Source organism: Lissotriton helveticus, chromosome 4_1, assembly GCF_964261635.1.
Source record: "Lissotriton helveticus chromosome 4_1, aLisHel1.1, whole genome shotgun sequence".
Lineage (NCBI taxonomy): Eukaryota > Metazoa > Chordata > Amphibia > Caudata > Salamandridae > Lissotriton > Lissotriton helveticus.
The window spans coordinates 1,099,390,031-1,099,417,786 of record NC_136063.1 but is presented as its reverse complement, the minus strand read 5'-3'; the positions used below and the strand labels follow the sequence as shown (position 1 = coordinate 1,099,417,786).

Genomic DNA, 27,756 nt, shown 5'->3' with positions numbered 1-27,756 from the left:
ACCTGAGGGGTGGGGTTGAAACAGGCTGGCACACCCCCCTACCTGATGTAGTTTTTCCCGCCAGTCTTCCCGCCAGAGTGGCGGTCAGGACTGGTGGGGGCCAGTTCCTGGGTACAGCAAATGGTCTGGAGAAGCTCACAGATGCGGCATGCCTATGAAGCTTGCCCCTGCCCATCCTGGGGGACGAGATCGAGCACCTCGCCCAGGATGTGCATTGTTGCAGGCCCAGGAGAGCGGGGTCTCTCCACCCAGGGGTCCAGCAACATGTCTGCTGTGTGGCAGCCTCTGCAGCCACTCAGCCCAGACGTGGATTGTAGGTTAGGTTTTCATGGGGCATCTCTTAGATGCCCTCTGGTGCATTTTACATTAAATCCCACACTGGCATCAGTGCGGGTTTAATGTGCTGAGAAGTTTGGTACCAAAAGTCAGTCTTCAGTGTAGCCATTATGGTGCCGTGGAGTTCGTAATGACAACCTCCCAGCATCATATACTCTTAATGGCATCACTGCACTTACAGTGCCCAGGAATGGCCCTGGGTACTGTAGGGGCACAGGGCTCATGCACCTGTGTCCACACCTCTGGTATAGGGCACCCAGCTAGAGGGGCGACTGAAGTATGCCAGGGCAGTGGTTCTGTTGGCATGGCACACAGGAATGTGTGCCATGTAGACTCTTTGTTTAGTTCCATACTTGGACACTGAGCCTGCAAAGGCAGAGTGTGGGTGTCAGGGTACAGGGCTTCTGAGGGTGGCACAATAAGTGCTGCAGTCCTCAGGTCTTCTCTGGTTACCATGCCCTGGGTACCAATTACTAGGGGCTGACCGGTGGCCAGAGATGCCAATTGGGTTTTAGTTTCAACACAGTTTTAGGGAAGGAACACAGGCCCTGGGTACCTGGTTGGCGGGAGCCCAGGGCACACTCAGTCAAAGCACATCAGCAGTTCAGAAAAAAGTGGGAGCATACCAAAGCAAGAAAAATGGCACTTTCTCACAAATGTTGCCTAAGAAAGCCATAGAAGCCCTTATTTTTCGAGTGGTGTGTGCTCTAGGGGGTGTCGGTAAAGTTTTTTTTTTTGCTTTAACAGAACATTCTAAAAATAGTTAATTATCCATCTGGAAATAGCTGCTTTGGATTGAATATGCTACTTACCAGTATGCATCTGTTCTTGGCATGTAGGGCTGCTGACATTCATATCTATAGCATAGATCGCCGCCTAGTGTTGGGTCCGGATGATTGCACATTGTTGTCCTGGAAGAGTCTTCGAAGTATCACGAGATAGGTGGCTCCTCCCCTGGACTACAGTGCGCATGGGCATCGACTCCATCCCCAGATTGTTTTTAGCCATTGTGGCGAAGATGGAGTGTAACAGTGTGAGCGATGACCATGCGAAGAGTAAGTGTGAATTCTGCAGCCGCTACAGGCGCTGGGGAGGAGGGCAGGCGATATGAATGTCAGCAGCCCTACATGCCAAGAACAGATGCATACTGGTAAGTAGCATATTCAGTTCGAGGCATGTGGGCTGCTGAATTCATATCTATAGCATAGAATAAATAGCAGTCCCTCCATTAACGGCGGCCGCCTGTGCCAGCTGCAGACGTTTGAAAAAGTGTTTTAAGAACAGCCTGCCCTACAGCTGCTTGGAGTGCACATCTACACAGTAGTGTTTAGTAAACGTGTGTGGTGTAGACCATGTGGCTGCTCTACAAATATCTTCCAAAGGGATATTACCAAGGAAAGCCATGGAGGCCCCCAACTTGCGGGTGGAGTGGGCTTTGGGGGGGGGACCGATAAAGTGCGTTTAGCCTTGTGATAGCAAATCTGAATACACTTAACGATCCACCTGGCTATACCTGCTTTGAAAATGGGGTTGCCCTTGTGCTGGGCTGAAAAGGCAACAAAGAGTTGTTGTGTCGTCCTAAATTCTTTGGTCCTATCGATGTAATACATCAAAGCTCGCTTAACATCGAGAGTGTGGAGCATTCTTTCAGCTACTGTCTCTGGGTTTTGAAAGAACGCAGGCAGCTCAATGGTCTGATTGACATGGAACTGCGAGACCACTTTAGGAAGAAATTTAGGGTTAGTGCGCAGCACCACCCTGTTGGAGTGAATTTGAATGAATAGCTCTTGTACAGTGAGCGCCTGTAGCTCACTAACACGTCTTAGAGACGTAATGGCAATGAGAAAAGCCAATTTCCCCGTTAAGAACTGAATCTCACATGAATGTAGAGGCTCAAAAGGTGGGCCCATCAACCTGGTGAGGACCACATTGAGGTTCCATACAGGAGCTGGCGGGGTCCTGGGAGGGATGACCCGCTTCAGTCCTTCTAGGAAGGCTTTAATGGCAGGAACTCTGAAAACGGAGAGATGCTGCCTGTTTTGGAGATAAGCCGCTATGGCGGATAAGTGTATCCGAATGGAAGCATATGCTAGATTGCATTTGTAAAGATGTAACAAATAACAGATGATGTTGGGAGTGGATGCATCTAGCGGGTTGATGTGTTCAGTACAGTAAATGACAAACTGCTTCCATTTCGCTGCATAGCAAGCTCTGGTGGTGGGCTTTCTTGCCTCCCGTATGATATCCATGCATTCAGGAGGCAAGTTAAGGTAGCCAAACTAAGACTTCAGGAGCCAGATCGCCAGGTTGAGCTGTTGCGGATCTGGATGCTGAATGTCGCCATGGCTCTGCGTCAAAAGCCTGGGTGTGAGGTGCAGCCTTTGATGCGGTACCACAGAGAGTTCTAGAAAAGTGGTGTACCATGGTTGGCGTGCCCACGTTGGAGCAACCAGGATGAGGGACATCGAGTGTTGCTTTAGCTTTCGTGCCACCAGCGGTATGAGAGGTGCTGGGGGAAAAGCGTACGCAAATCTGCCTGACCAGTTCATCCATATCGCTTTGCCCTGCGACTGTGGGTGAGGGAACCTGGCGGCAAAGCTTTGGCATTTTGCGTTTTCCCTTGTGGCAAACAGGTCTATCTCTGGATGACCCCACTGCTGGAAGTACGGGTGGAGTACTGATGGATGTATCTCCCACTCGTGCATTTGGTGGCTGTACCTGCTGAGCAGATCCGCCATCTGATTGGCCGGGAGGTGTTCCGCCATGAGGAAGATGTTCCTCTGAATGGCCCACTTCCACATGCTCTGAGCCAGATGAGACAACTGTGGAATGTGTACCTCCCTGCTTTTGAATGTAGTACATGGCCGTCATGTTGTCCGTCCGGATCAACACGACTTTGTTGCACAGATGTACTTTGAATGCCTTCAACGCCATGAAGATTGCCATCAGTTCTAGGTAGTTGATGTGCATCCTCCTTTGCTGCGTTGTCCATAGTCCCTGCACCGTATAGTGGAGTACATGAGCTCCCCATCCCTGGAGAGATGCGTCCGTCGTCAGGACAATCTGTGGCACAGGCTCCTGGAACGGTCGGCCCTTGCAAAGGTTGTGTGGATTCAACCAATGCAGAGAGTTGTATGCCCGACCGGTCACCAACACTAGGTCGTTCAACTGTCCTTGAGCCTGCGTCCACTGATGAGCCAAGCATTCCTGGAGCGGACGCATATGTAGCCTCGCGTGCGGGACTATGAAGATGCAGGAGGCCATCATGCCTATCAACTGCATGAACACTCTTGCTGGAAGAGAGTGTTGTGGTCTGAACTTCTGGATCAGTGACTGAATGCTGTCGATCCTTACAGAATTCGGCTGAGCTGAGGCTGCCAGAGTATCGATCGTCGCACCCAGATATTGCCGCACATGGGCTGGCTGAAGGTGCGACTTGGGATAATTCAGTGAGAATCCCAGATCGTGAAGAAGGCGAATGGTGTGGGACATGTTGGCGGTGCACTCCAGGGCCGACTTTGCTTGAACAAGCCAGTCGTCCAGGTAAGGGTAAACGTGAACCTTCTGCCTCCTGAGGTGCGCAGCTACTGTCGCCAGACATTTTGTGAACACCCTGGGTGCCGTGGTCACCCCGAAAGGTAGGACCTTGAACTGATAATGCCGACCGTGAATAGTGAACCTGAGGTATTTTCTGTGTGATGGATGCAGTGGAATGTGGAAATAGGCATCCTTGAGATCCAAGGTTGCGAGGAAGTCTCCCTGATTGAGCAACGGGAGAACTGGCTGCAGTGTGAGCATATGGAAGTGTTCTGATAGAATGTACTGATTCAGGGGTCTGAGGTCCAGTATGGGTTTTAGGGACCCGTCCTTTTTTGGGATTAAGAAGTACAGGGAGTACACTCCTGTGCCTTCTTCCTCCACCGGCACGAGCTCGATTGCCCCTTTTTGCAGCATGACGAGTACCTCCTGCTGCAATAAGTGCAAATGCTCTGTGGACATAGGACGGTGTTTTGGTGGCATGTTGGGTGGAGTGGATGTTAACTCCAGACAATAACCGAACTGGATAAGTTTCCTGACCCACCTGTCTGTGGTGATGGATTTCCAGACGGGCAGGAACTGCTGGAGTCTCCCCCCGACCGGTGTAGTATAGTCGGGGGGCAGTGACAGGGCGTCACTGTTTGTTGGTGGCGGAGGAGCGTGAGTTGTTGTTTCCACGACCTCTGCCCTTGGTGCTCTTGCCCCGATAGCCGCCTCTACTCTGCTTGGTGTAAGAGGATTGCGCCCCACCTTTATTGTATTGCGTTTGCTGGGACTTCTGGCCTCTGGAAACACCTCTATTGCTTGAGCGACGCAAAGTGCTGCCCCGAAACTGCTGGGACTGGAGAGCCCCCATTGATTTTGCAGTTTCGGTATCCTTTTTTATCTTTTCTAAGGTGGTATCCACTTCAGGACCAAATAACCTATCTGGGTTTACTGGCTGATTGAGGATGGTGGTCTGTATCTCCGGCTTGAAACCGGAGATTCTGAGCCAGGCCTGGCGTCTCAACATGACACTGGTGTTAATGGCTCTGGCCGCGGTGTCCGCTACGTCCAGTGCTCATTTAATAGAAGCGTTGGAGATAAGCTTCCCTTCCTGAATAAGCATCTCAGCTGCCTCCTTATACTGATCTTGAAGATGTTGTAACAGGGTCTCTAGTGTGTCATAGTGCGCCCTGTCATATCTGGCCAGTAGTGCCTGAGTGTTAGAGATACGCCAGACATTGGCCGCTTGAGCCGCCACCCTCTTCCCTGATGCCTCCAGCACTTTAGATTCCTTGTCTGGGGGAGGAGCATCACCAGTGGTCTGCGAGTTCGCCCTCTTCCGGGCATTAGAAACTACCAGAGAGTCCAATGGCAACTGTCCTTTGATGTAGGTGGGGTCGCCAGGTGCTGGCCTATATTTCTTTTCGATCCTAGGGTTGATCACCCTGGCTCGTGTGGGTTCCTTAAAAATGTCTGCAGGATGTTTGAGAACCCCTTTCAGCATGGGTAGTGTCTTGACAGTCTTTTCTGCCGTGGAAAAGGTATCAAAGAGGAAGTCCACTTCGATAGGGTCAGCATGCAGCTGGACGCCGTGGTTTTTAGCCGCCCTCTCAGAGCATTAAATGCCGCAGAATCCTCAGTAGGAGAGGTTTTGACATTGTACACCTGAGGGTCCTGGGCAGTTTGCGGATCCCCTGGGTCCCCTGCATCTGCCCATGAGTCTTGGTGATCCTCAGGATCAGTGTTGGCAGGAAAGTTATACTCCTAGTCATCACCTTCACCACCCTCCACAGCTGAATAAGTGGGCGAGGGTGTAGCCACTCGTGGAGTCCGTGGAGAAAGAGGCATCACCAGAACAGGGGAGTCCACAGCAGGCTTCTTGCGCTTCAAAGGAATCGTGTAGGACTCCAAAGGCTGGGTTGCCGTGATCTTCCTCTTGTAGAGGGTCAGTTTCCCGGTGTCGATAAAGTGTTCAGACTGCTCCTCCACCGAGGGTTGTTGAGGTTTCAAGCTCCCAAGCGGCTGAGAAGGCTTTGACGCCGTAGACACTTGGACGGGCGCTTTGGTGACCGACCGTGGTGCGAAGGCCTTTGGTGCTACCTTCGGCGGCAACGTAAACAAGAGTGGCGTCGAAGACTTCGGCGTTGTGGCAGCTGGCTTCGCGGTGGAAGCATCCTTCGGTGCGGCCGCGGAAGCCTTGTTCCTGATGCGTAGTAGAGAGTCCGACATCTGCTTCGTAAAGGAAGCGGACGGTTTAGTCGACCCGACAGACGTCTTCGGTCCACCTGCGAGTGAAGACTCGAGCGTCGAGGCCTTGTTCTTATCCGGCCGAGGCACAGGATCAGCCCTCTTGGGCACACTGTGCCTTCCTTCCGCGCCGACGGCCTTCGGCGCCGACGTGGTCTTGTCGCTCTTGACCGACTTTGACTCGGCGCCCTTGACCGACTTTGGCTCGGCGCCCTTGGTCAACTTCCCCGGGTCGACGGCCTTCTTCGCCTTCGGCTGCCCCGACGTGTCTGAAGAGGAGGATGCGGCCGGAGGGACAGACGTCTTTTGTTTCGACGTTGTCTCCATTAGTTTCGTTTTCGTCGACACCGAATGTTTCGGTTTCGATTTCGTTTTGACCAACGTAGGCTCCGCAGAAGTGTCCGTAGCCGGGTCCGCAGGCGAGGCCGTGGATTTGGGTGGATGGTCTTGGGTAAGGCCGTGTGGCGATCCCTCGACCTGAGCCTTAGTAATTGTTTGTTCGGGGCTTAGCTCTTCACATGAGCTATCTTCTGTGGTTCTGTGGCCCCCGTAGGCCTCATTGTCGTCTCCTACCTCGTCAACGACTTCTTCCTCGACCACTTCGACGTCCGCGTCGTATTCGTAGTCGATCTCCTCCGCCGGAGGGGAAATCTGCATATGAACTTCCTGTTTGTCTGCTTCTTCGCTGTCGAAGATGTCCACCGGGTCCGACTGCCGGGCCTCCTGGCGCGCCACGCGCCGAAGTCGAATCGTCTTCTTCGATCGAAACCTGAAACAAGCCATACAGTTGGCTTCATCGTGGTCCGGCGACAGGCACTTGTTGCACACTGGGTGGACGTCGATGTGTGGGTACTTGGATCCGCACACAGGACATTTCTTGAACGGACTCCGTTCCATGATGTGTCGTCGAAAGTCTTGCTGCGTCGACTGGGCCTCGAGCACCGAAGAGCCACGCGACTCCTCTGGACGTCCGACTCGGGAACTGAGCCGGAACAGAGCTGGGCACCGAACGCAAAACAATACAGACTGTAAACGAATGAAGCCTTCAGGCCTTATGAAAAGTTTATATCGATTCCGAACTGGAGATGTCGAATATACATCCAAACCCAATGGCGGAAAAAAACAATCTGGGGATGGAGTCGATGCCCATGCGCACTGTAGTCCAGGGGAGGAGCCACCTATCTTGTGATACTTCGAAGACTCTTCCAGGACAACAATGTGCAATCATCCGGACCCAACACTAGGCGGCGATCTATTGTATAGATATGAATTCAGCAGCCCACATGCCTCGAACTCTTAACTTCTCAGGCCATACTGATACTATCCTGGCAGGATAGGGGAGATACGTCAGTCTAGGATGAAGCATGTCAATACAATGTGGGTGAAGCTTTCTCTTCCATTCTAAATAAGACTGTTTATCATCACATCAACTGTGTTTATAAATTTAGAGCGAGTCAGCGAAAGAGGGGCCAAAAGTATGTATGCAAGGCAAAGCTTGTACACAAATAGTATAATAAGAGCTATGAAGCTTCAGAAACACTTAGTATGTAAATGGAAAACTGATGACAAGAAACCTAAGTGGTGCCAACCATAGCATAGGTGTAAATCTGAATATCAAAGAATTGAAAGAAAACTCAAAACCCCCGACAAAACAAGCAAGCATCTGCTTGCTAGGAACACTTTCGGAGTGCATTTTTAAGACGGTGCTCCCTGGTTCTCATTTTCTCCCTCCATCACCTTCAACCTCCACAGGGAAACCATTGGATCTTTACTCAGACAAAAAAAGCCAATCAACATTCAACTCGACCTTAAACATTCCTTTAACAATCTGTCTCAACCTGATCTATAATTCCATGTCAAGCACCTACCTGAAAATCAATCAGACTGAATTCATTTTGTCCACCAAAAACTCACAACAATCACAGTTTGAAGCCTGGCTCTATGACAGGAACCTAGATGGCTTCTGCTCGATTAACCTTTGAAACAGATCTCACGGAGAAAAAAAAAACGTCACCAGGAAAACCTAGACTGCACAACATGAGCTATTACTCCTGAAAAAAGTAAACCCTATCTGCTAGAAGCACATTTTAGGACCACAGTGCAAGCAATCATACTGTTCCATCTCGAGGGTGGCAAAGCTTTGCTCAATGGCTGTGGAATCCCTTGAATGAATCCTTCACACTGTGGCTTGCATTATCAAGGGTCTAAAAAAGGTCAACCACAACAAGGAAAGTTACTGGGTTCCCCGTTGGGCCCTCATCATCCTCAAGACCTACCAAAGCAACTACAAAACCATAAGAAACATTACTTCAATAAACCTGGCCAAGAAAATAAACATTAAAGGCAGAGAGTGCCACACTACTAGGCCGAACATCATCAGACTGGAAACAAAAATGTACAAAAAGAAAGAAAACATAAGGTAGGACTTCATTACCACTTCCAAGATCTGGACCGACAAACCCATCAACATTATAACTGCTCTGAACCACCTAGAATTCAGAAAAATACTTAAGACAAAGGAAGTGATAGTCTCCTGCCTCTAACCTCCCTACCCCCATTCAAAAAATAGTAGCACAAGTTACCTCCTTATTCTAAATAACCACTATAACACTATTGAGCATCTTCCCATTGTTCAGACTCCATTGGTTCCAAACTAGGTTCACTAGATAAAGATATAGTATGACTGCTCTTAGATTTGGAAACATCCAAAATAGGCATTCAGCGCTTTCCTTCAGTGACTAGTCCTGTTTTCTACAATGTTGTCCCTAGGATAATCATTCAAAGCATTGCACATGGATTAGAAGAGCAAGCCCTACACAGTAATGGGAGGACTAATGGAATAATAAATCAAAGACACAGTAAAAAGTACATTGGAAATCAGAAAATCAGATTTCACAGAGAAGCATCGCCCAGCTGGGCCTCTGCGCAGAAGTCCGAATTAAAACAGTATTACCAAGCATACCTCAAATGGTGCTGATACTCCCAGGAATTTCAAGTGCCAAGCTATAAGGAAAATGCTACTTATCAGTATGCATCTGTTCTTGGCATGAAGAGCTGTAGATTGGTATACTTGTGCATAGATCGCCATCTGGTGTTGGGCTCGGATGTTTGCACTTTGTTTTTGCCTTGGAGGAAGTCTTTTGTAGTCACGAGGTAGGTTACTCCTCCTTAGGACGATAGTGCGCATAGGCATCTACTCCATCTCTAGATTGGTTTGCCATGGAGGGTCATGATGGAGTTAGAAAGAAATAGAAAAGTATGTCCATGTGTAATGTATCTAAGTAAGATAGTACTGGAACAGATAGAGGTGTCCGGAGAGGCGGGTGGGGGTATACCAATCTACAGCTTTCCACGCCAAGAACAGATGCATACTGGTAAGTAGCATTTTCTGTTAGAGGCATATGAGCTGTAGATCGTATACTTGTGCATAGACTATACAGCAGCTACCCCCTTAGAGGCAGCTACCTGTATCTGTTGTAGTGGTTTGAAAAAGTGTTCTTACTACAGCCTAGCCCACACTAACTTGTTGTTTTGCTTGCACGTCTACACAATAGTGTTTTGTGAACGTGTGTGGTGTAGACCAAGTTGCTGCTTTGCATATGTCATCTAGGGGAATGTTCCCTAAGAATGCCATAGATGCCCCTAGTTTACGTGTGGAGTGAGCTCTAGGGGGATTGGTTAAGGTGCGTTTGGCTTTAGCATAGCATATTTGGATGCATTTAACAATCCACCTTGCAATTCCTGTTTTTAGGATCGGATTGCCTTTATGAGGTGGGGAGAAGCCACAAAAAGTTGTTTAGTCATTCTAAAGGATTTTGTTCTTTCAATGTAGTAAAAAAATCGCTCTTTTTACATCTAGCATGTGAAGAGCCCGTTCTGCTACTGAGTCTGGTAGAGGGAAAACACTGGGAGTTCTACAGACTGGTTAAAGTGGAAAGCAGAGACGACTTAAGGTAGACCTTTTGGGTTAGTCCTGAGAACCACTTTGTTATGATGGATTTGGAGAAGTGGTTCTTGTATGGTTAATGCCTGGAGTTCACTGACTCTTCTGAGAGAAGTGATCGCAACCAGGAAAGCTACTTTCCAGGTGAGAAATTTTAATTCGCATTTATGCACAGGTTCAAATGGGGGACCCATGAGCCTGAGAAGTATCACATTTATGTTCCATACTGGAGAAGGTGGAACTCTAGGTTGAATTATTCTTTCAAGTCCTTCCATAAATGCCTTGATAGCTGGTACGCTAAACAAAGACAAATGTTGTCTGATTTGTAGATAGTCTGCTATTGCCGTGAGATGTAGTCTAATGGATGTATACGCTAGGTTCCATTGATGTAGATGCAAAAGGTAACAGATGATGTCTTGAATAGAAGCATCTAGTGGGTTGATTTTGTTATTTGTACAGTAAATTCCAAATATTTTCCACTTTGCGGCATAGCAAGCTCTAGAGGTAGGACATCTAGCCTCTTTAATGATGTTAATGCAGTCTGGCGGGAGTTTAAGTTAGCCAAACTAAGACTTCAGGTGACAGATTGCAAGGATGAGTTGACTAGGATCTGGATGCCTTATCTCTCCATGGTTCTGAGTGAGAAACATGGGTGAGAGGCATACCTTTTGGTGAGGAACTACTGAAAGTTCCAAGAGGGTTGTGAACCATGGATGTTGGGCCTATGTTGGAGCAACCAGGATCATTGTGAGGGAATGCTGTTTGAGTTTCCGAACCACTAGCGGAATGAGTGGGAGAGGTGGAAAAGCATAAGCAAATTTGCCAGACCATTTCATCCATAGTGCATTGCCTTTGTACAATGGGTGTGGATACCTGGAGGCGAAGGTGGGCATTTCGCGTTTTGGTGTGTGACAAACAGGTCTATTTCGGGGTGGCCCCACATTTGAAAGAATGGAAACAGACCTTGAGGATAAAGTTCCCATTCGTGGATTTGTGTTTAGCGACTGGGCAGATCCACAATTTGATTGTGTACTCCAGGGAGGTGTTCTGCAAGGAGATGTATATTTTGGGGAATGGCCCATCTCCATATGCTTTAGGCTAGGTGTGAAAGGTGCAGAGAGTGCCCCCCCCCCCCCCCTGTTTTTGTATGCAATACATTGCTGTGATGTTGTCTGTACATACCAGGTCAGCTTGGTTTATGATGTGGGGTTGAAAAGATTTCAACGCTAGGAAGATTGCCAATAATTCCCGGTAATTTATGTGGAATTGTTTTTGCTGAGGGGGCCATATGCCCTGAATGGTATAGGTTTGAAGATGAGCTCCCCAGCAGATGAGCGATGCGTCTGCTGTTAGCACTGTTTGTGGAACCGGGTCGAGGAATGTCCGTCCTTTGGAAAGGTTTTGTGTGTTCCACCACTGCAGAGTGATGGGTGCGGTCGTCTACCAACAACAGATCAGTTAGCAAACCTTGAGCCTGGTTCCACTGAAGTGCCAAACACTCCTGTAGGGACGCATTTGGAGCCGTGCATACGGGACGATGAGAATGCAAGAGGCCATCATCCCAATTATTTGAATGAACACTTGCGCTGGTAGAGTGTTAAGGCTGGAACTTTGCTATTCGGGTTTGTATGATGCTTATCCTGACTGGGTTAGGGTATGGCAGAGCTTTTTAAGTGTCTATTGTCACCCCCAGATACTGTTTGTAAACTTGTAAACTTGGGGATTTGTAGAGCGCAGTTGATGCCCGTGGGCGTCCAAGTGCTAGGGGAATCGTAACCTACAGAGCACAGGGGGAGGGAGAAGAAGTTAACGGATTAGCATGCAGATGTAAAAAGATGAGTCTTCAATTGTTTGCGGAACGTAGTAAGGTTCTGGGTGGCTCTAAGATGGAGAGGTAGAGCATTCCAGGCCTTGGCTGCGTTATACGTGAACGTCCTTCCGCCGGTTCGTTGGATGGTTGGAGATGGGATTTGGTGAGGTCTACTGTGAATCCCAAGTTGTGAAGCAGTTAAATTGTTGTGTGTGTGTTGCACACAGTTGCTGTGTGAGTCGGCTTTTATGAGCCAGTCGTCCAGATAAGGGAAGACATGAATGTGCTGTCTTCTTAAGTGGGCCGCAGCAACTGCGAAGCACTTGGTGACGACTCTGGGTGCTGTAGTCTCTGCGAATGGGAGGACCTTGAATTGGTAGAGTTGACCATCTACCACGAACCTGATACATTTCCTGTGAGCGGGGTGAATGGGAATATGAAAGTAGGCGTCCTTTAAAATCAAGAGTGGAGAGAAAGTCACCCTGTTGAAGTAGTGGGAGCACCTGTTGGAGAGTGACCATATGGAAGTGATCCGACTGAATGTAGAGGTTTAGCGGTCTGAGGTACAATATGGGCCTGAAAGAGCCGTCCTTTTTTGGAATTAGGAAATAGAGGGAGTAAACCCTGTGCCTTGGTGAGGCAAGCGGACTGGTTCTATTGCATGTTTATGTAATAGGGAAATGTTTGAGAAGAGTTAGATGGTTAGTTGTGCAGAGGATATTGAACGTTGTTGGGGGGGGGGGGGGTTAGAGGTGAGTTACAGGCTGTAACCATACTGGATAATTTGTCTTACCCACTTGTCTTTTGTGATTCAATTCCAGACAGGTAGGAAATGAGAGAGACATCTCAAGCCAGGAGTGGGATGATCAGGGGGGGGGGGGGGGGGGGGACTGCAGGGAATTCACTGTTAGGTGGCAGGGGAGGAGCGGTTATTGTTGCTGTGACCTCTTCCCTTACAATTGTTGCCTCTGTAGCCTCCAAGAAAGTATCCTTTGGAGGAAGTTTGAGCGGGGCTCTTATACGACGAAGAGGGGTGTTCTGAGCCAATGGTTTTGGAGCCGGCTCTGTAGGAGTGGCAAAAAAGAGCCTCTAGCAGAAGGGAAATGTAAGGCCCCCTTTGACTTAGCAGTTTCCGTACCTTTTTTCATCTTTTCTAAAGATGTGTCCACTGAGGATCCGAAAAGATACTCTTGATCAAAGGGCTGATTTAGAATAGCAGATTGTACCTCTTGTTTGAATCCAGAGACTGAGCCAAGCGTGCCTGCGCAACACAATGCTAGTGTTAACGGCACGAGATGAGATATCAGCTACGTCAAGCGCACATTTAATTGAGTGTTTGGGATTAATTCCCCCTCTTGTATAAGGTTGTTGGCCTTTTGTTTGTAAAGTCAGGAAGGTGTTCCATGAGCTTTTCAAGCCAGTCATAGTGAGCCCTGTCCTACCTGGCCAATAAAGCTTGCGCATTGTCAATCCTCCAATGATTTGCAGCCTGTGGCGCAATGCGTTTACCAGATGCGTCTATTAGCTTTGATTCCTTATCAGGAGGCGGGGTTGTCGGTTGTACTCTCCGAGTTTGCCCTCTTGCGTGCATTAGACACCTCAAGAGAATCCAAAGGGAGCAAACCTTTATTGTAAATGGGGTCATTGGGAGCTGCCTCATACTTTTTATCTATCCTGGTGTTTAGAATCTTGACTCTGACAGGGCCCTTAAAAACTTCGGGGCATGTTTGAGCATTCCTTTCAACATTGGCATGGTGCGAGTGGACTTTTGCGAGGGTGCAAATGTTTCGAGCAAAAAATCATCCTCTAAGGGATCTGAATGTAATGCTACCCCATGGTATTGGGCAGCCCTATTGATAAGTTGCGCAAACCCAATAATGTCATCTAGTGGTGATGGCCTAGAATGCGATGGATAGAGGTCCAGGTCATTATGTGGGTCGGAATCAGTATTGTAGTCATCCCAAGGGTCTACATCGTGTGGGGTGGTATGTGCATCATCATCCCCAAGTGGATCTATATTCCCACCCTCATCGGAATGATCATCCTCAGTATCTGATGTTTGAGGTGAAACAATGTGTGGGGAGTGTGGTGGAGAAATGAGAAGATTTGGATCAGCTGGAGGAGGAGGAGGAGAAGGAGGTGGGGAGGTGTTAGTACTAATCTCCTTTCTTTTTAGGGGTATTTCAGGTTCCTCTGAAGTGTCCACTTTCCTCTTTTTTGGAGGCTTGGTGACAACTTTGCCAGTCTCTGGATCAATAGAAAGAGTTTTTTGTTTGGGATTCAAATAATCAGGTACAGGTTACATGGGTAAAATGTCTTAATTTGGTGCCGAAGATTTGGGGTCAAAATGTTCTTTGGACCTAGTCTCTGAGGCTTTCTGTGGGGTCTTGGCTCCTTATGTTTTATTCTAGGAGTTTGCGACTCCAAGACTTTTTTCGGCTCCGAAGGTTTGTCTTTGGTATGTTTCGACGCCGAGAGCTTGGGCGTCGAGGGTGTCTTTGGTAAAGACAAAGATGGGTGTGGCACATCTGTAGTTTTGTGCTTTGGCGCAGAAGGTGACTTTTCTGCACCAGAATGGGGTTGGCTCGAGCCGAGCCGGAAGGCTTATGTTCAGGTCTCATAGCTTGGTCAGCGCGTCTGAGACATGTTGCCGGTGACGACCCGAGCCCGAAAGTGTTACCGGAGCCTTAGGTTTGATTTTGGTTGAGAGAGGGGTTTCGGTTGTCACGGACCGTTGACCCGGGGTGATTGTTTCGTCTTCGACGGAGATGTCTTCTTCATCATCTTGTTGCTCCGGCTGGACATTGGGATCAGCGGCGAAGATGTCCGGAATCGAGCCACTTCTGCAAGAAATTTCGTGACTTCGAGCCAGACGATCACAGAGGTTTTCTTCAACTTGAAAGATGAACAGGCCTCACAGTTCTTGTCAAAGTGCTCCGGGATGAGGCAGAGGTTACAGACCTCATTCAAGTCCGTGTGTGGGAACTTAGTACAACACCTGGGGCATTTTATGAAGGGAGTCCTTTCCATTGACTGCAGGAGTGGTCAGCGCGGATAGGCCCAATGGCCCACGTCGAGGAGTTTGTTTTTAACGATGCGCGTTGAAAGTGAAACAGTTTTGAAACAATACCATCATGTGGAGAGGGATTGCGCATCGAAGGGAGATTCGAAACCGATATCGACCCGGAGCGCAGCAAGTCACACCCAAACCCGATGGCGGAAAAAAACAATCTGGAGATGGAGTGAATGCCCATGCGCACTATCGTCCTAAGGAGGAGTCACCTACCTCGTGACTACAAAATACTTCTTCCAAGACAAAAACAAAGTGCAAACATCCGAGCCCAACACAAGATGGCGATCTATGCACAAGTATACGATCTACAGCTCATATACCTCCAACACATTATTTTGAAATACTGGGCATAGGACAACAGGTTCAAGTTAATAGGAAAACTAAACACACCCACAGAAACATTTATAGTGGAGGTTCGCCAAGTAGAAATGCAATTGGTGAACAGTGATCCCCCAGGGAAAAAAAACTAAAACAAGTCCATCCCTTTCAGATTATGTACAATGTTATAACAGCATTAGTAGTAGCATGGCTTTGTTGTATTTTAAATACCTTGTATTGAGAGGCTCTATCCGTGCTCGTACGGTAATCATTTCCGGTGCCCTGAAAAGATGGAGGTTGTGTTTCCACTACAGGATTCTGTGCCACTTCATTAATCTGCTTTAAGAACATAATTGGATTATTCAGTCATCCATTCAAACCAAGTATAATCAATCCAATTCAGAGTATTCTCCGTCACGGAAAAATTATGTATTATGCTGCCATCACAAGGTCAGACATTTTACAACATAAACTTAAATATTTTGCTAAACAGGTTAATTTGTGCCTATCAGTTCATGTACACCTACCTTAAAACTCTTTATTTAGGAAGAAATGCCACTGTGCTCCACAACAAAGGTCCCATGATGTTGCTGTGAGTAGTTCTAACAAAGGTATACAACTTTACAGCAAAAATGGTTTTCAACAAGCAATATAATATTTCAGGACTGGTGGTGGATAAATATCCTACTGGGAGTACTGGCATTTACAAATTATCCTCTGTATCGACTCAGTAGAAACTTACACAAGATATAATTGAGGAGCAGATGAAAGTTTTTTACTAGGTCAGCTTTTGCTTGTGAAGTGGCCTGTTCAAACTGAGTCTTATATGTTGGAATGAATAAAAGGTATTTCTTTCACATGCAAGGGCATAATAATGGTGTAGGCAGAAGACCGATTAGAAGGCTAACCGCCTTAGTCATGAGTAGCTTAATTGCTGGAAAGATATGCGCTGGAAACATTTGATCAATAGAAACTGACCCAAAATGTATAAAAGCAGAAAAAAGAATGTAATGAGTGCCACAAATTCTGTTAAATGGCTCAGTACAGAATTTCTTTTAGGTCACCCAACAATCTGTCAAAATATGTAATAAATCAGTATCAACAGCCCCAAACATCTATTATTGGATATAGAATATTCTAGACAATGGATAAACAGAATTGCTGATCTCCAATATCTCAGCAAAGCAATACAGATTTTTTTTTTCTGAAACACCTCTTCATTCAGAAAAGTGTAGAAATACAACTTAGTGGCCTCTATACAGTATATGAATATTTTGTATCCAGTATAAAGCATGCACACTTACATTTGATAGATTTTCAATGAAGTCATCAGCATTTGTCTGCCTGAAATGCAAAATAATTCTTATAATTAGACATACTAAACAATTTAAAAATTCATGTTTTACATGGACACATCTACACAAGTGTGATGATGCTAGTGCTGTGTGAGAAGTTGGCCTGATATGCAGTGCTCACTATTCTAGTGATCACTATGTATCAGTCCAGACAACCCTTATTGATGATTGGTTGTAAGTCAACCTTATAGACCAGCTATCCTAGTAGCATGGATACGAGCAGTCTAAGGCTAAGACTCTAGAGGGCGTGTTAAGCCAGCTGTTTTACCATCACATATACCCCTTGAACACCAAGTGAAAGGACAACACACAAGTTGTTATGAAAATAAATGTATATTTATTTCTAACAAGTCTACCCTGGCTCTTTATGAGACAGGGAGCTAAGCACACAACAAAACTTTTACAAAAATACTTAAAGTCGCACAATTTACACAAATGCCCGAGGGGCACGAAAAACCATATACTATACAAGTGGAATGAGAAATTACTAGCAGGTAAGTACTACTTTTCTAGACTGTAGAAACGCTAGGCCTACAATGCTGAACCCTTGGATTAGAAGCAGGAGGCCTAGGGACGCCGTGTGCAGAGTGGGAACTCTCACGCGTAATGCGGGAACAAGTCTAGGAATACTAGTCAAGTCTAGGAATACTAGCAATCACTAAGTTACTGTTATCGGGCGAACCCGACTAGGTGGGTCGAAAACAAGAGTGGATCCGAACACTTAGGGTGTTGGACTATGCTGGAGCACCGGAGTACTCAGTTTACCTAGCCCAGGGGCTGCGGCTGCATAGGGTTCAAGTTGCGTCTGAAACCTCGTTGTCGAACCAGGAGCCTGAAGAAAAGAAGTTGCTGGCAGGCGGCCAGTGAAGAAGTTCGTGGAGATCCAAGCCTGGATCAGGGAAGAAGAATACCTGTAAGCAGAGGGGACCAAGTTCTGAATCACTAGCCAGTGATTTAGGTGGGCACCAGGATGGCACCGGACGAAGTCACCTCGACCAGGTGAGTGGGCGCTGCTGGGCTCTGCAGTCTCTCGGACCAGGAGGCGTTGTCGGCGACCAGGATGGAGGGGCGAGCTGTCCCACGAAGGTGTCTGCTGTCGACGTCACTGGACCCAGGATTGGGGCAACAAGTCTTGGCAAATTCAAGCCCACGCGGTGGACCTAAAATGGAGTCTGGAGTGGACCAGGAGGGTCCGGGGTGCTCCTCTGTTGGAGGGGAGCAAGGGCCAGTCTGGAGCAACCAGACCAGCAGTGGTTGTCGTCGTGAAGCGTCGAAAAAGGGCCACTAGCCAACGGGCAAGTGACCTGCACAACGCGGTGAGCAGCAAAGAGCAGAAGGGCCCCACGCAGATCTCGTGGATGCAAGGGGGCTGTACTTCGGTGCTGGAGCTGCTCAGGGTCGGGGCTTCTCTTACCCCAAAGCACTCGGTAGAGGGTCACTCGGTGGTCGTGCTGGACAAGCGTCGTGCAGATCTGAAGATGGCCGGTCCCTCGAGGTCTCGTCGCACCCACGGATCACAGCTGGGCTGATGATGTAGGTTGAGGTCAGAGGTGCCAGGGAAGCCGGTTCTCGTCGTGCTGGAGCAGTCTTGATCCGAAGGAGAGACTGGCAACAAACCGCGATGCTTGGTTGGTGCCTGCTGCTGCAGGGTGACTACTCCTTAGTCACAAGGGAGAAATCTTGAGAAGAGTCTTGAGTTCTTCGTGTAGAAGGTCGGTTCAGGATTCAAAGATTGATCTAATTTGGAAGGGGGCCTGCTCCTACCTTTATCCTGCAAAAGGGGGCTGGCACGCGACTAAGTCCTGCCCTATGGGTGGGACTAGGAAGGGGGGTGGTTACACCCCTCTCCCATGCCGGGCTTTCCCCAGCTCAGGGGCTGGTGTGCCCCTGGAACTGGTTCTAGCCGGCATATGCACAGTGAGCACCGGGGTGCCACTTGCAGTCACCTTCCTCTAAAGGCCTGCCTACCTAGAATACACAAAATCCTGTCTGGGACGGTGCTGGCACCGCCCCTGGCAGGAAACCCTTTGTCCTTGTCTCCTGCGCTGGGAGGACTCCCAGCAACAGGAGGGCAGACTTGTGTCTCGGTGGCAGCATCCATTTTGTGGAGCTAAGGCTCTGTCTGACTTTAACCGGGGTTACAGGTTACCAACATGTCGTGTCCCTCTAGAAGGGTGGAATGCTAACCCCGTCGCCAGAATTGGCGAGGGGTTAGTATTCCAATTCGTATGACACCTTACTCGACATGTTTTGATAAAGCGATGGGTTATAATGCACTTAAGAGTATATGGTATGCGTTATCATGGAACAGCTATTAGGACTTGGTTCCGCAAGCTGCAAACGGGCTCAGCTCATGCCAGAGCACCATCTCACATTATTCCAAGCACTCTGCCTTCAGGATTGTTAAGGCCTGCCATAGGAGTGACTGATAGGAATATATTTGTCCATTTTAGGGTTAGATATAGGAATACTATATCTAAAGCAAAGGGTGATTACACCACTTTGCCCCAGCTGTCAAGCAGCCAGTTGTGTCATATTTGGATGGCCAGCCAGGGGTGGCATAATACATGCTGCAGCCCCTGGTAGGCCCTGGGTACACCAATGCCCTGGGTACCTAAGGTACACTGTACAGGGACTGATAAGGTGACTCAGTATCCAATTAGATATGTACCTAAGGTACATGGAATCCATTTTACAGAGAGAGCAGTAGGCCTGGGGTCCTGAATAGCAGGGCACCAGGTCAACTAAGTCAGAAAACCAGCAAAACACCAGGCAAAAAGTTGGGGGCAACCATAGTCCGGGATCTACCTTCCTACATAAACCCCCCCCCCCCCCAAAACGAAAGGAGATAAGGCTATCCTTGACCAGGTAAGCCTATATTGCCTAAGTGGCCATATAAGGAAGTACCAGCACTGGCATGGTTACCCCCTATCTCATGGTCCACTAAGCAATCCCTCACCCTAAGGGTATCTGAGGGTCTCCACCATAGGGAATCTCTACCTGTGGTGTGTTTTGGCAAAGTAAAAGACTGGTGCTGGGATGGAGTACTGAAGTGAGACTCCACTAATGTTGGGCTCAACTTCCTCCAATCACCATCTACCATGTGTGCCTTTCTTCCCAGGACTGAGTTGCTATGAGCTCTCAGGGTCAACATCTGGCTACCTAAAGCTGGAGGCTGGGCCCCTCTGTTTGGCTTACTGGAGGGACAGGTCAGGCCTGGGGCCCTCAGGTCCCAAGTTTGGCTGTGCCCAACAGTGTCCATCTGTGGGAGGTCCCTAACTAATTTTAAGGGGGATCCCTCAGGAGTTTGTTTTATTTTCACTTGGCTAGGACTACTAGCTTCAGTGCCCTTAATCTGCTGATTGGGGAATTCTTTTGGACAGGGGGCCCTTTGGGGTCCAACACTGGCCTCCCTGACCTCTACAGCCCTGGGCTGACTGAGGCAGGGTAGAGAGGGGCAGGTTACCTGCTCCAGACTGGGTCCCACCTTGGAAGGGTCCACTGACATCAGGGGTTCTGCCAGGCTAGGCCTGACTACCTCTGTGGCAGTTTCTTCACAAGGGGTCAGATCAGTTCCCTGAGGAGGCTGATCCTTTCCTAAAGTCTGGTGGGAGGGAGATTTCTCTTCCTCCTCAATGCTCTCTGTCTGAGTGGAGTGATCCATAGTTTCAGGCTTCACAACACTATTATCTGTCTGAGTTTGAGCTGTGGCCATCACAACTCCACCAACCTTTTCAGGAGGGGACTCAGTTTGGGTATGGGCTGTGACCATCACAGCCCTGCTAACCTTTTCTGGGAAGGAAGCTGTCTGAGATTGGGCTGTGACTGGCACAGCCCTCCTGACCTGTTCAGGGAGGACATCTTGGACTGGGGCTGTGGCTATCACTGCCCTACTAACCTTACCATGGGGGTTTACCATTCTAGAATGGGTTTCTTGCTCTACCTCAGCCCAGGCTGAGGTCTCTAAATCATTCCCCAGTGGGCAATCTACAGGCAAGTTGGGTGACACTGCCACTCTCTTGGGGCCAGTGACACTTCCCCAGCTGAGATTTACCACTGCCATGGGATGAGTTTTCTTCACTCCATCAATGTTTGTCACCTGGTATGTGGCACCAGGTAAAAGTTGCCTTGAGGGGACTAGACTCTCAGTCACCAGGGTGATGCTAGCCCCTGTGTCTCTGTAGGCCTCAACTTTCATTCCATTGATGAGGGGCTCTTGTCTGTATTTGCCCAAAGTGTTGGGACAAGTGGTGAAGTTGGCAAACCCCATGCCATTTTCACAGACAAGAGTATCTAAGTCAGGGGACTTGGTTAGGCCAGAGTCCCCAGGAACTCCCAAAGTAAATGCACCCAAATTCTTGGGGGCACTCCCACCACCTGGGGGATTACTACTAGTAGTAACAGGAGGTTTGGGAATGTAACTTGGGGGTATGTTCTCCTTATTGTTGTTCTTTGGGCAACTGCTGTCAGTTTTCAAATGACCCACCTGTTTACAGGGATAACAATAAGGTTTCTTCTGGTTATTAGAAGGATTCTGGGACCCAACCCCCTCAGAGGATTTTTGGGGCCCTGATGTGGTTTGATCTGTAGATTTATTCCCACCCTTCTCTTGAGGCTTGGTTGATTCCTTTTTCTGGTCACCACCTTGGTTCTTGGGCCTAATCCTGGTTCTGACCCATTTGTCTGCCCTCTTACCCAATTCTTGTGGAGAGGTCAGATCAGAGTCTACCAGGTGCTGGTGTAATAACTGGTTCTGACAATTATTTAAGACTTGCTCTCTCATAATTAGATTATACAATCCTTTGAAATCAGTAACCTTACTACCCAGTAGCCAGCCTTCCAAAGCCTTAGTGGCACAATCAACAAAGTCAGACCAATCCTGAGACTGAGTTTTCTGGGTATCCCTGAACAGCAACGTGTACTGCTCAGTGGTTAAGCCAAACCCATCAACCAGTGTATTTTTCAGTACTTGGTAATTGTTAGCATCCTCAACTCTAGTAGTGAGGAGCTTATCTCTACCTTTGCCATCAAAGGAGAGCCACAGTATAGCTGCCCACTGACTTTGGGGGATGCACTGGACAGTGCAGGCCCTCTCCAAAGCAGCCATCCATTTCTGGAGGTCATCCCCTTGTTTAAAGGGGGGCACTATCTTTGTCAGGTGTTTAGTATCTAAATCCTTCTCTTTATCTCTTGGGAGATTGCTGCCACCAGTGGGAACTATCCCACTCATCTGCTGCTCTCTAGCAAAGGCAAGCTTCTCTTTGGCCAGGGCAAGTTCTTCCCTTTCAATCCTCAGTTTAGCTTGTCTCATCCTTGCTTCATGCTCTCTTCTCTGAGGGGAAGTCATTCTCCTCTGGGGAGAGTTCCTTCTCCCCTGAGAAGAGGCATTAGAGTGCAGAGATCTAATGGAGTCCCTAGAAGGAGATCTATCTCTCCTAACTCCAATGTTAGGCCTGATTAGGGTCAGTACTGGGGGGGCCCCAGCTCCTTTCCCAAGCAGGTCTAAGTTGGCCCTAGTGAGTCTGCTGACTAGTTCAGGCCTGTCTGCCTCATCCCCAGAGAGTTCCTCTTGATCCTCCTCCCCAACTGCATTTTCAGTGTCAAGGAGGTCTGGATCACCACGAGTACCCTCTAAGGCTGGCATATTCCCATCTGCCTGGGATGCTTTCCTAGCATCATAAGTAGGGCTCCCGGTTTTATGGTATTTATTTTTTTAGCATTTCCGTCTGTATTTATCCATATTTATTTTTTTGTCATTTTATCTGTATATATCCGCATTTATTTTTGGCGCAAGCCAGATAAGACTCTGGAGCTAGTATTTTTCCATGTTTATTTAAATAGTGCACACGGTTGTTATAAGTTTAGCTATATTTATATATGTGCCAAATTAAGTAAACACATTTCATTAGTGAGCTGCTGCTGTGTTTCAATATTGAAAACACTGTCGCTAGCCATGATTATTAGATGTAAAACACATTTAGAATTTAGTTGAGTGCACCTATGCACTGTCATTGGCCTAGCTAAACAGGGCATGAAAGAGCTGACCGCTTTCATGAGAATTTAGATCTATTGGGTGCCTCATTGCCCTAATTGCCTGTTCCACGCTCCTCTCTACAGCATGCTCTGTGCTGTCCTCACCTCTGAGTCAGCGATCTCTTATTTCTGACCACTAAGGATCTTTAGAGTCATGCCAATACCATTGTCCCATCTTAGCCTTTTGCCATGATCTCCCATGTAGATAGGGTAGTATTGAGAATAAATCATCTACCTGGTGTGGGAGTAAAGTTGCACTCCTCAGAAATTAAAGGCCCTGCATTAGTCCTGCCGGGCTCTATTTCCCTCACACGTCTGCAGCCTGAAATAATGAACAACACCCACATGAGCTACTAATGCAAACTACATTTTCCAGAATGGAGACACAGTCCCTGCATTGAAGACACTGGGTTTTAGACGTGTATCATTTGCTTTATTTTACTTTCTACTGCCTAGTAGCATTGATCCTTTTACTGAATTTAGATGACAAAGTTCTTTTTGTTGAAGACATTTTCTGTGCATTAGGGCATAATACCACACAGTTTAACTGCGGCCACGGTGGATAAAACACAATTTTACTTTGAAAAGAGTTTCCAGATATGCCCTGGCTGTGTCTAGCAAGCTGCACTTATCACGAATGTTTACATTCTGCTATTGTTCTCCTGCTGTGTTTCTTCATGCCATTCAAAGTCAGAGTGGAAAGTTTAGTGTTAATGGCCTTCAAGGATCCGATTGTTAATCTGACCTAATTTCGATACTGTTTTATGCTGCTGTTCTTTAAGCCCTTTTTGGGTCACATTGGAAATCATTTTTTTTCCGCAAAGTGACTCAGTGGCTATCTGGTTAATTACTTATTATTGTCATACGCTTTGAATAAGCAGTTTAAAAAAAAGAAAATAACTGAAGCCACAGGTTAGTGAAAGGGTTGAATTGTTTTTGAATGCTTTGTCACCCTGCCGATCCTCACTATCCACCCCGCAATTAACTCATTTCTATCGGTCTTGCATTAGCTACTTACAGCGTACCCACCTCCTTAAAGAGCAAACCGCGAAACAGGGCTATGGGGGGAAGGTCAGAGGTCAATACAAGACCATCACAGGAAGAAATTCCCCACGCCTATTCAAAGATTAAAGGCCCTGCAGGTGTTAATGAGGGCAGGCACACACCGAAATCAGGAAGAGGGGCTTGGCAAGCTACCCACTTGGCTGGAGCACGGATGGCCAAACAATGCTCAGATTCCGGTTTGGTCGTATTTTTCCATTTCTATTCATAAATACAGACGGAAGAAGAATATTTTTCCGTCTGTATTTATGTGTGAAAATCCGTATAAACGGAATACCGGGAGCCTTAATCATAAGCCTCTAAGAGACCTATCAGAAACGGAAGGGTGGGGTTAGACCCCTGTTTCAGTTTCCTGGAGGTACACACTTGTCTCATCTCCTGGAAACTGAGAGCTGCATATCTTGAGATGACCTGTGGAGGGTCAATAACCACAAGGGGAGTCTCTGAAGACTCTACATGGGTAGACATGCTTTTCTAGCAAGGTGTAAGTGGTGCACTTACCTACACTATATATTTACCTACTGATCCCTTGCTAGAGTTGTAGTTTAGGGTGTGCTAGGCCCTAGGAGCTACAACAGCTGGTTCAGTAGAACTCAGAGTATTCTAAGCTAAGTTATATGTACCTCCGTACTTATGTGATCTTTCAAATGATATTCTTAGGATACGTGTGGTAAAACAACAGCAAGCTCAAATCCCAACCGCTGCTCACCAATGTGAGAAGTTGGCCTGATATGCAGTGCTCACTATTCTAGTGATCACTATGTATCAGTCCAGACAACCCTTATTGATGATTGGTTGTAAGTCAACCTTATAGACCAGCTATCCTAGTAGCATGAATCCGAGCAGTCTAAGGCTAAGACTCTAGAGGGCGTGTTAAGCCAGCTGTTTTACCATCACATTACCCCTTGAACACCAAGTGAAAGGACACCACACAAGTTGTTATCAAAAAAATAAAGTATATTTATTTATAACAGGACTACCCTGGCTCTTTATGAGACAGGGAGCTAAGCACACAACAAAACTCTTAAAGAATTACTGAAAGTCGCACAATTTACACAAATGCCCGAGGGGCACGAAAAACCATATACACAAGAAGTGGAATGCGAATTACTAGCAGATAAGTAACTATTCTCATAGACTTTAGAATCGCTAGGCCTACAATACTAAACACTTAGATTAGGAGCAGGAGGCCTGTGGACGTCGTGTGCAGAGTGGGAACTCTCACGCGTAAGGCGGGAAAAAGTCTATGGAGGCTAGTAAAGACAAAGTTACTGTTCTCGGGCGAACCCGACTAGGTGGGTCGAAAACAAGAGTGGATCCGAACACTTAGGGTGTTGGACTATGCTGGAGCACCGGAGTACTCAGATTACCTAGCCCAGGGGCTGCGGCTGCATAGGGTTCAAGTTGCATCGGAAACCTCGTTGTCGAACCAGGAGCCTGAAGATAAGAAGTTGCTGGCAGGCGGCCAGTGGAGATCCAAGCCTGGATCAGGGAAGAAGAAGACCTGTAAGCAGAGGGGACCAAGTTCTGAATCACTAGCCAGTGATTTAGGTGGGCACCAGGATGGCACCGGACGAAGTCACCTCGACCAGGTGAGTGGGCGCTGCTGGGCTCTGCAGTCTCTCGGACCAGGAGGCGTTGTCGGCGACCAGGATGGAGGGGCGAGCTGTCCCACGAAGGTGTCTGCTGTCGACGTCACTGGACCCAGGATTGGGGCAACAAGTCTTGGCAAATTCAAGCCCACGCGGTGGACCTAAAATGGAGTCTGGAGTGGACCAGGAGGGTCCGGGGTGCTCCTCTGTTGGAGGGGAGCAAGGGCCAGTCTGGAGCAACCAGACCAGCAGTGGTTGTCGTCGTGAAGCGTCGAAAAAGGGCCACTAGCCAACGGGCAAGTGACCTGCACAACGCGGTGAGCAGCAAAGAGCAGAAGGGCCCCACGCAGATCTCGTGGATGCAAGGGGGCTGTACTTCGGTGCTGGAGCTGCTCAGGGTCGGGGCTTCTCTTATCCCAAAGCACTCGGTCGAGGGTCACTCGGTGGTCGTGCTGGACAAGTGTCGTGCAGTTCTGAAGATGGCCGGTCCCTCGAGGTCTCGTCGCACCCACGGATCACAGCTGGGCTGATGATGTAGGTTGAGGTCAGAGGTGCCAGGGAAGCCGGTTCACGTCGTGCTGGAGCAGTCTTGATCCGAAGGAGAGACTGGCAACAAACCGCGATGCTTGGTTGGTGCCTGCTGCTGCAGGGTGACTACTCCTTAGTCACAAGGGAGAAATCTTGAGAAGAGTCCTGAGTTCTTCGTGTAGAAGGTCGGTTCAGGATTCAAAGATTGATCTAATTTGGAAGGGGGCCTGCTCCTACCTTTATCCTGCAAAAGGGGGCTGGCACGCGACTAAGTCCTGCCCTATGGGTGGGACTAGGAAGGGGGGTGGTTACACCCCGCTCCCATGCCGGGCTTTCCCCAGCTATGGGGCTGGTGTGCCCCTGGAACTGGTTCGAGCCGGCATATGCACAGTGAGCACCGGGGTGCCACTTGCAGTCACCTTCCTCTAAAGCCCTGCCTACCTAGAATACACAAAATCCTGTCTGGGACGGTGCTGGCACCGCCCCTGGCAGGAAACCCTTTGTCCTTGTCTCCTGCGCTGGGAGGACTCCCAGCAACAGGAGGGCAGACTTGTGTCTCGGTGGCAGCATCCATTTTGTGGAGCTAAGGCTCTGTCTGACTTTAACCGGGGTTACAGGTTACCAACATGTCGTGTCCCTCTAGAAGGGTGGAATGCTAACCCCGTCGCCAGAATTGGCGAGGGGTTAGTATTCCAATTCGTATGACACCTTACTCGACATGTTTTGATAAAGCGATACCAGAGTTGGCATATAACCGCGAGGGTTATAATGCACTTAAGAGTATATGGTATGCGTTATCATGGAACAGCTATTAGGACTTGGTTCCGCAAGCTGCAAACGGGCTCAGCTCATGCCAGAGCACCATCTCACATTATTCCAAGCACTCTGCCTTCAGGATTGTTAAGGCCTGCCATAGGAGTGACTGATAGGAATATATGTGTCCATTTTAGGGTTAGATATAGGAATACTATATCTAAAGCAAAGGGTGATTACACCACTTTGCCCCAGCTGTCAAGCAGCCAGTTGTGTCAGATTTGGATGGCCAGCCAGGGGTGGCATAATACATGCTGCAGCCCCTGGTAGGCCCTGGGTACACCTATGCCCTGGGTACCTAAGGTACACTGTACAGGGACTGATAAGGTGACTCAGTATCCAATTAGATATGTACCTAAGGTACATGGAATCCATTTTACAGAGAGAGCAGTAGGCCTGGGGTCCTGAATAGCAGGGCCCCAGGTCAACTAAGTCATAAAACCAGCAAAACACCAGGCAAAAAGTTGGGGGCAACCATAGTCAGGGATCTACCTTCCTACACTTTGGTCCTATCGATGTAGTACATCAAAGCTCGTTTAACATCAAGAGTGTGGAGCATTCTTTCGGCTACTGTCTCTGGGTTTTGAAAGAACGCGGGCAGCTCAATGGTCTGATTGACATGGAACTGCGAAATCACCTTAGGAAGAAATTTAGGGTTAGTGCGCAGCACCACCCTGTTGGAGTGGATTTGAATGAATGGCTCTTGTACAGTGAGCGCCTGCAGCTCACTAACACGTCGTAGAGACGTAATGGCAATGAGGAAAGCCACTTTCCACGTTAAGAACTGAATCTCACATGAATGTAGAGGCTCAAAAGGTAGGCCCATCAACCTGGTGAGGACCACATTGAGGTTCCATACAGGAGCTGGTGGGGTCCTGGGAGGGATGACCCGCTTCAGTCCTTCTAGGAAGGCTTTAATGGCAGGCACTCTGAAAACGGAGCGATGTTGCCTGTTTTGGAGATAAGCCGCTATGGCGGATAAGTGTATCCGAATGGAAGCATATGCTAGATTGCATTTGTAAAGATGTAACAAATAACAGATGATGTTGGGAATGGATGCATCTAGCGGGTTGATATTGTGTTCAGTACAGTAAATTACAAACCGCTTCCATTTCGCTGCATAG

General features: G+C 48.1%; 1 protein-coding gene across 2 annotated transcripts in view; it reads right to left on the bottom strand.

The window, feature by feature from the left end:
* Positions 1-27,756, bottom strand: part of LOC144829004 (uncharacterized) — a 391,507-nt gene that overhangs the window by 121,125 nt on the left and 242,626 nt on the right. Inside the window, exons 10-11 of one of the 2 annotated variants that reach the window (XM_078687693.1) lie at positions 16,554-16,593; positions 15,481-15,588 (exon numbers count right to left, since the gene is read on the bottom strand). In XM_078687693.1, coding sequence (XP_078543819.1) covers positions 15,481-15,588; positions 16,554-16,593 — 148 coding nt within the window. The remainder of the gene's footprint in view (positions 1-15,480; positions 15,589-16,553; positions 16,594-27,756) is intronic. The other variant, XM_078687694.1, reaches the window with a different exon arrangement.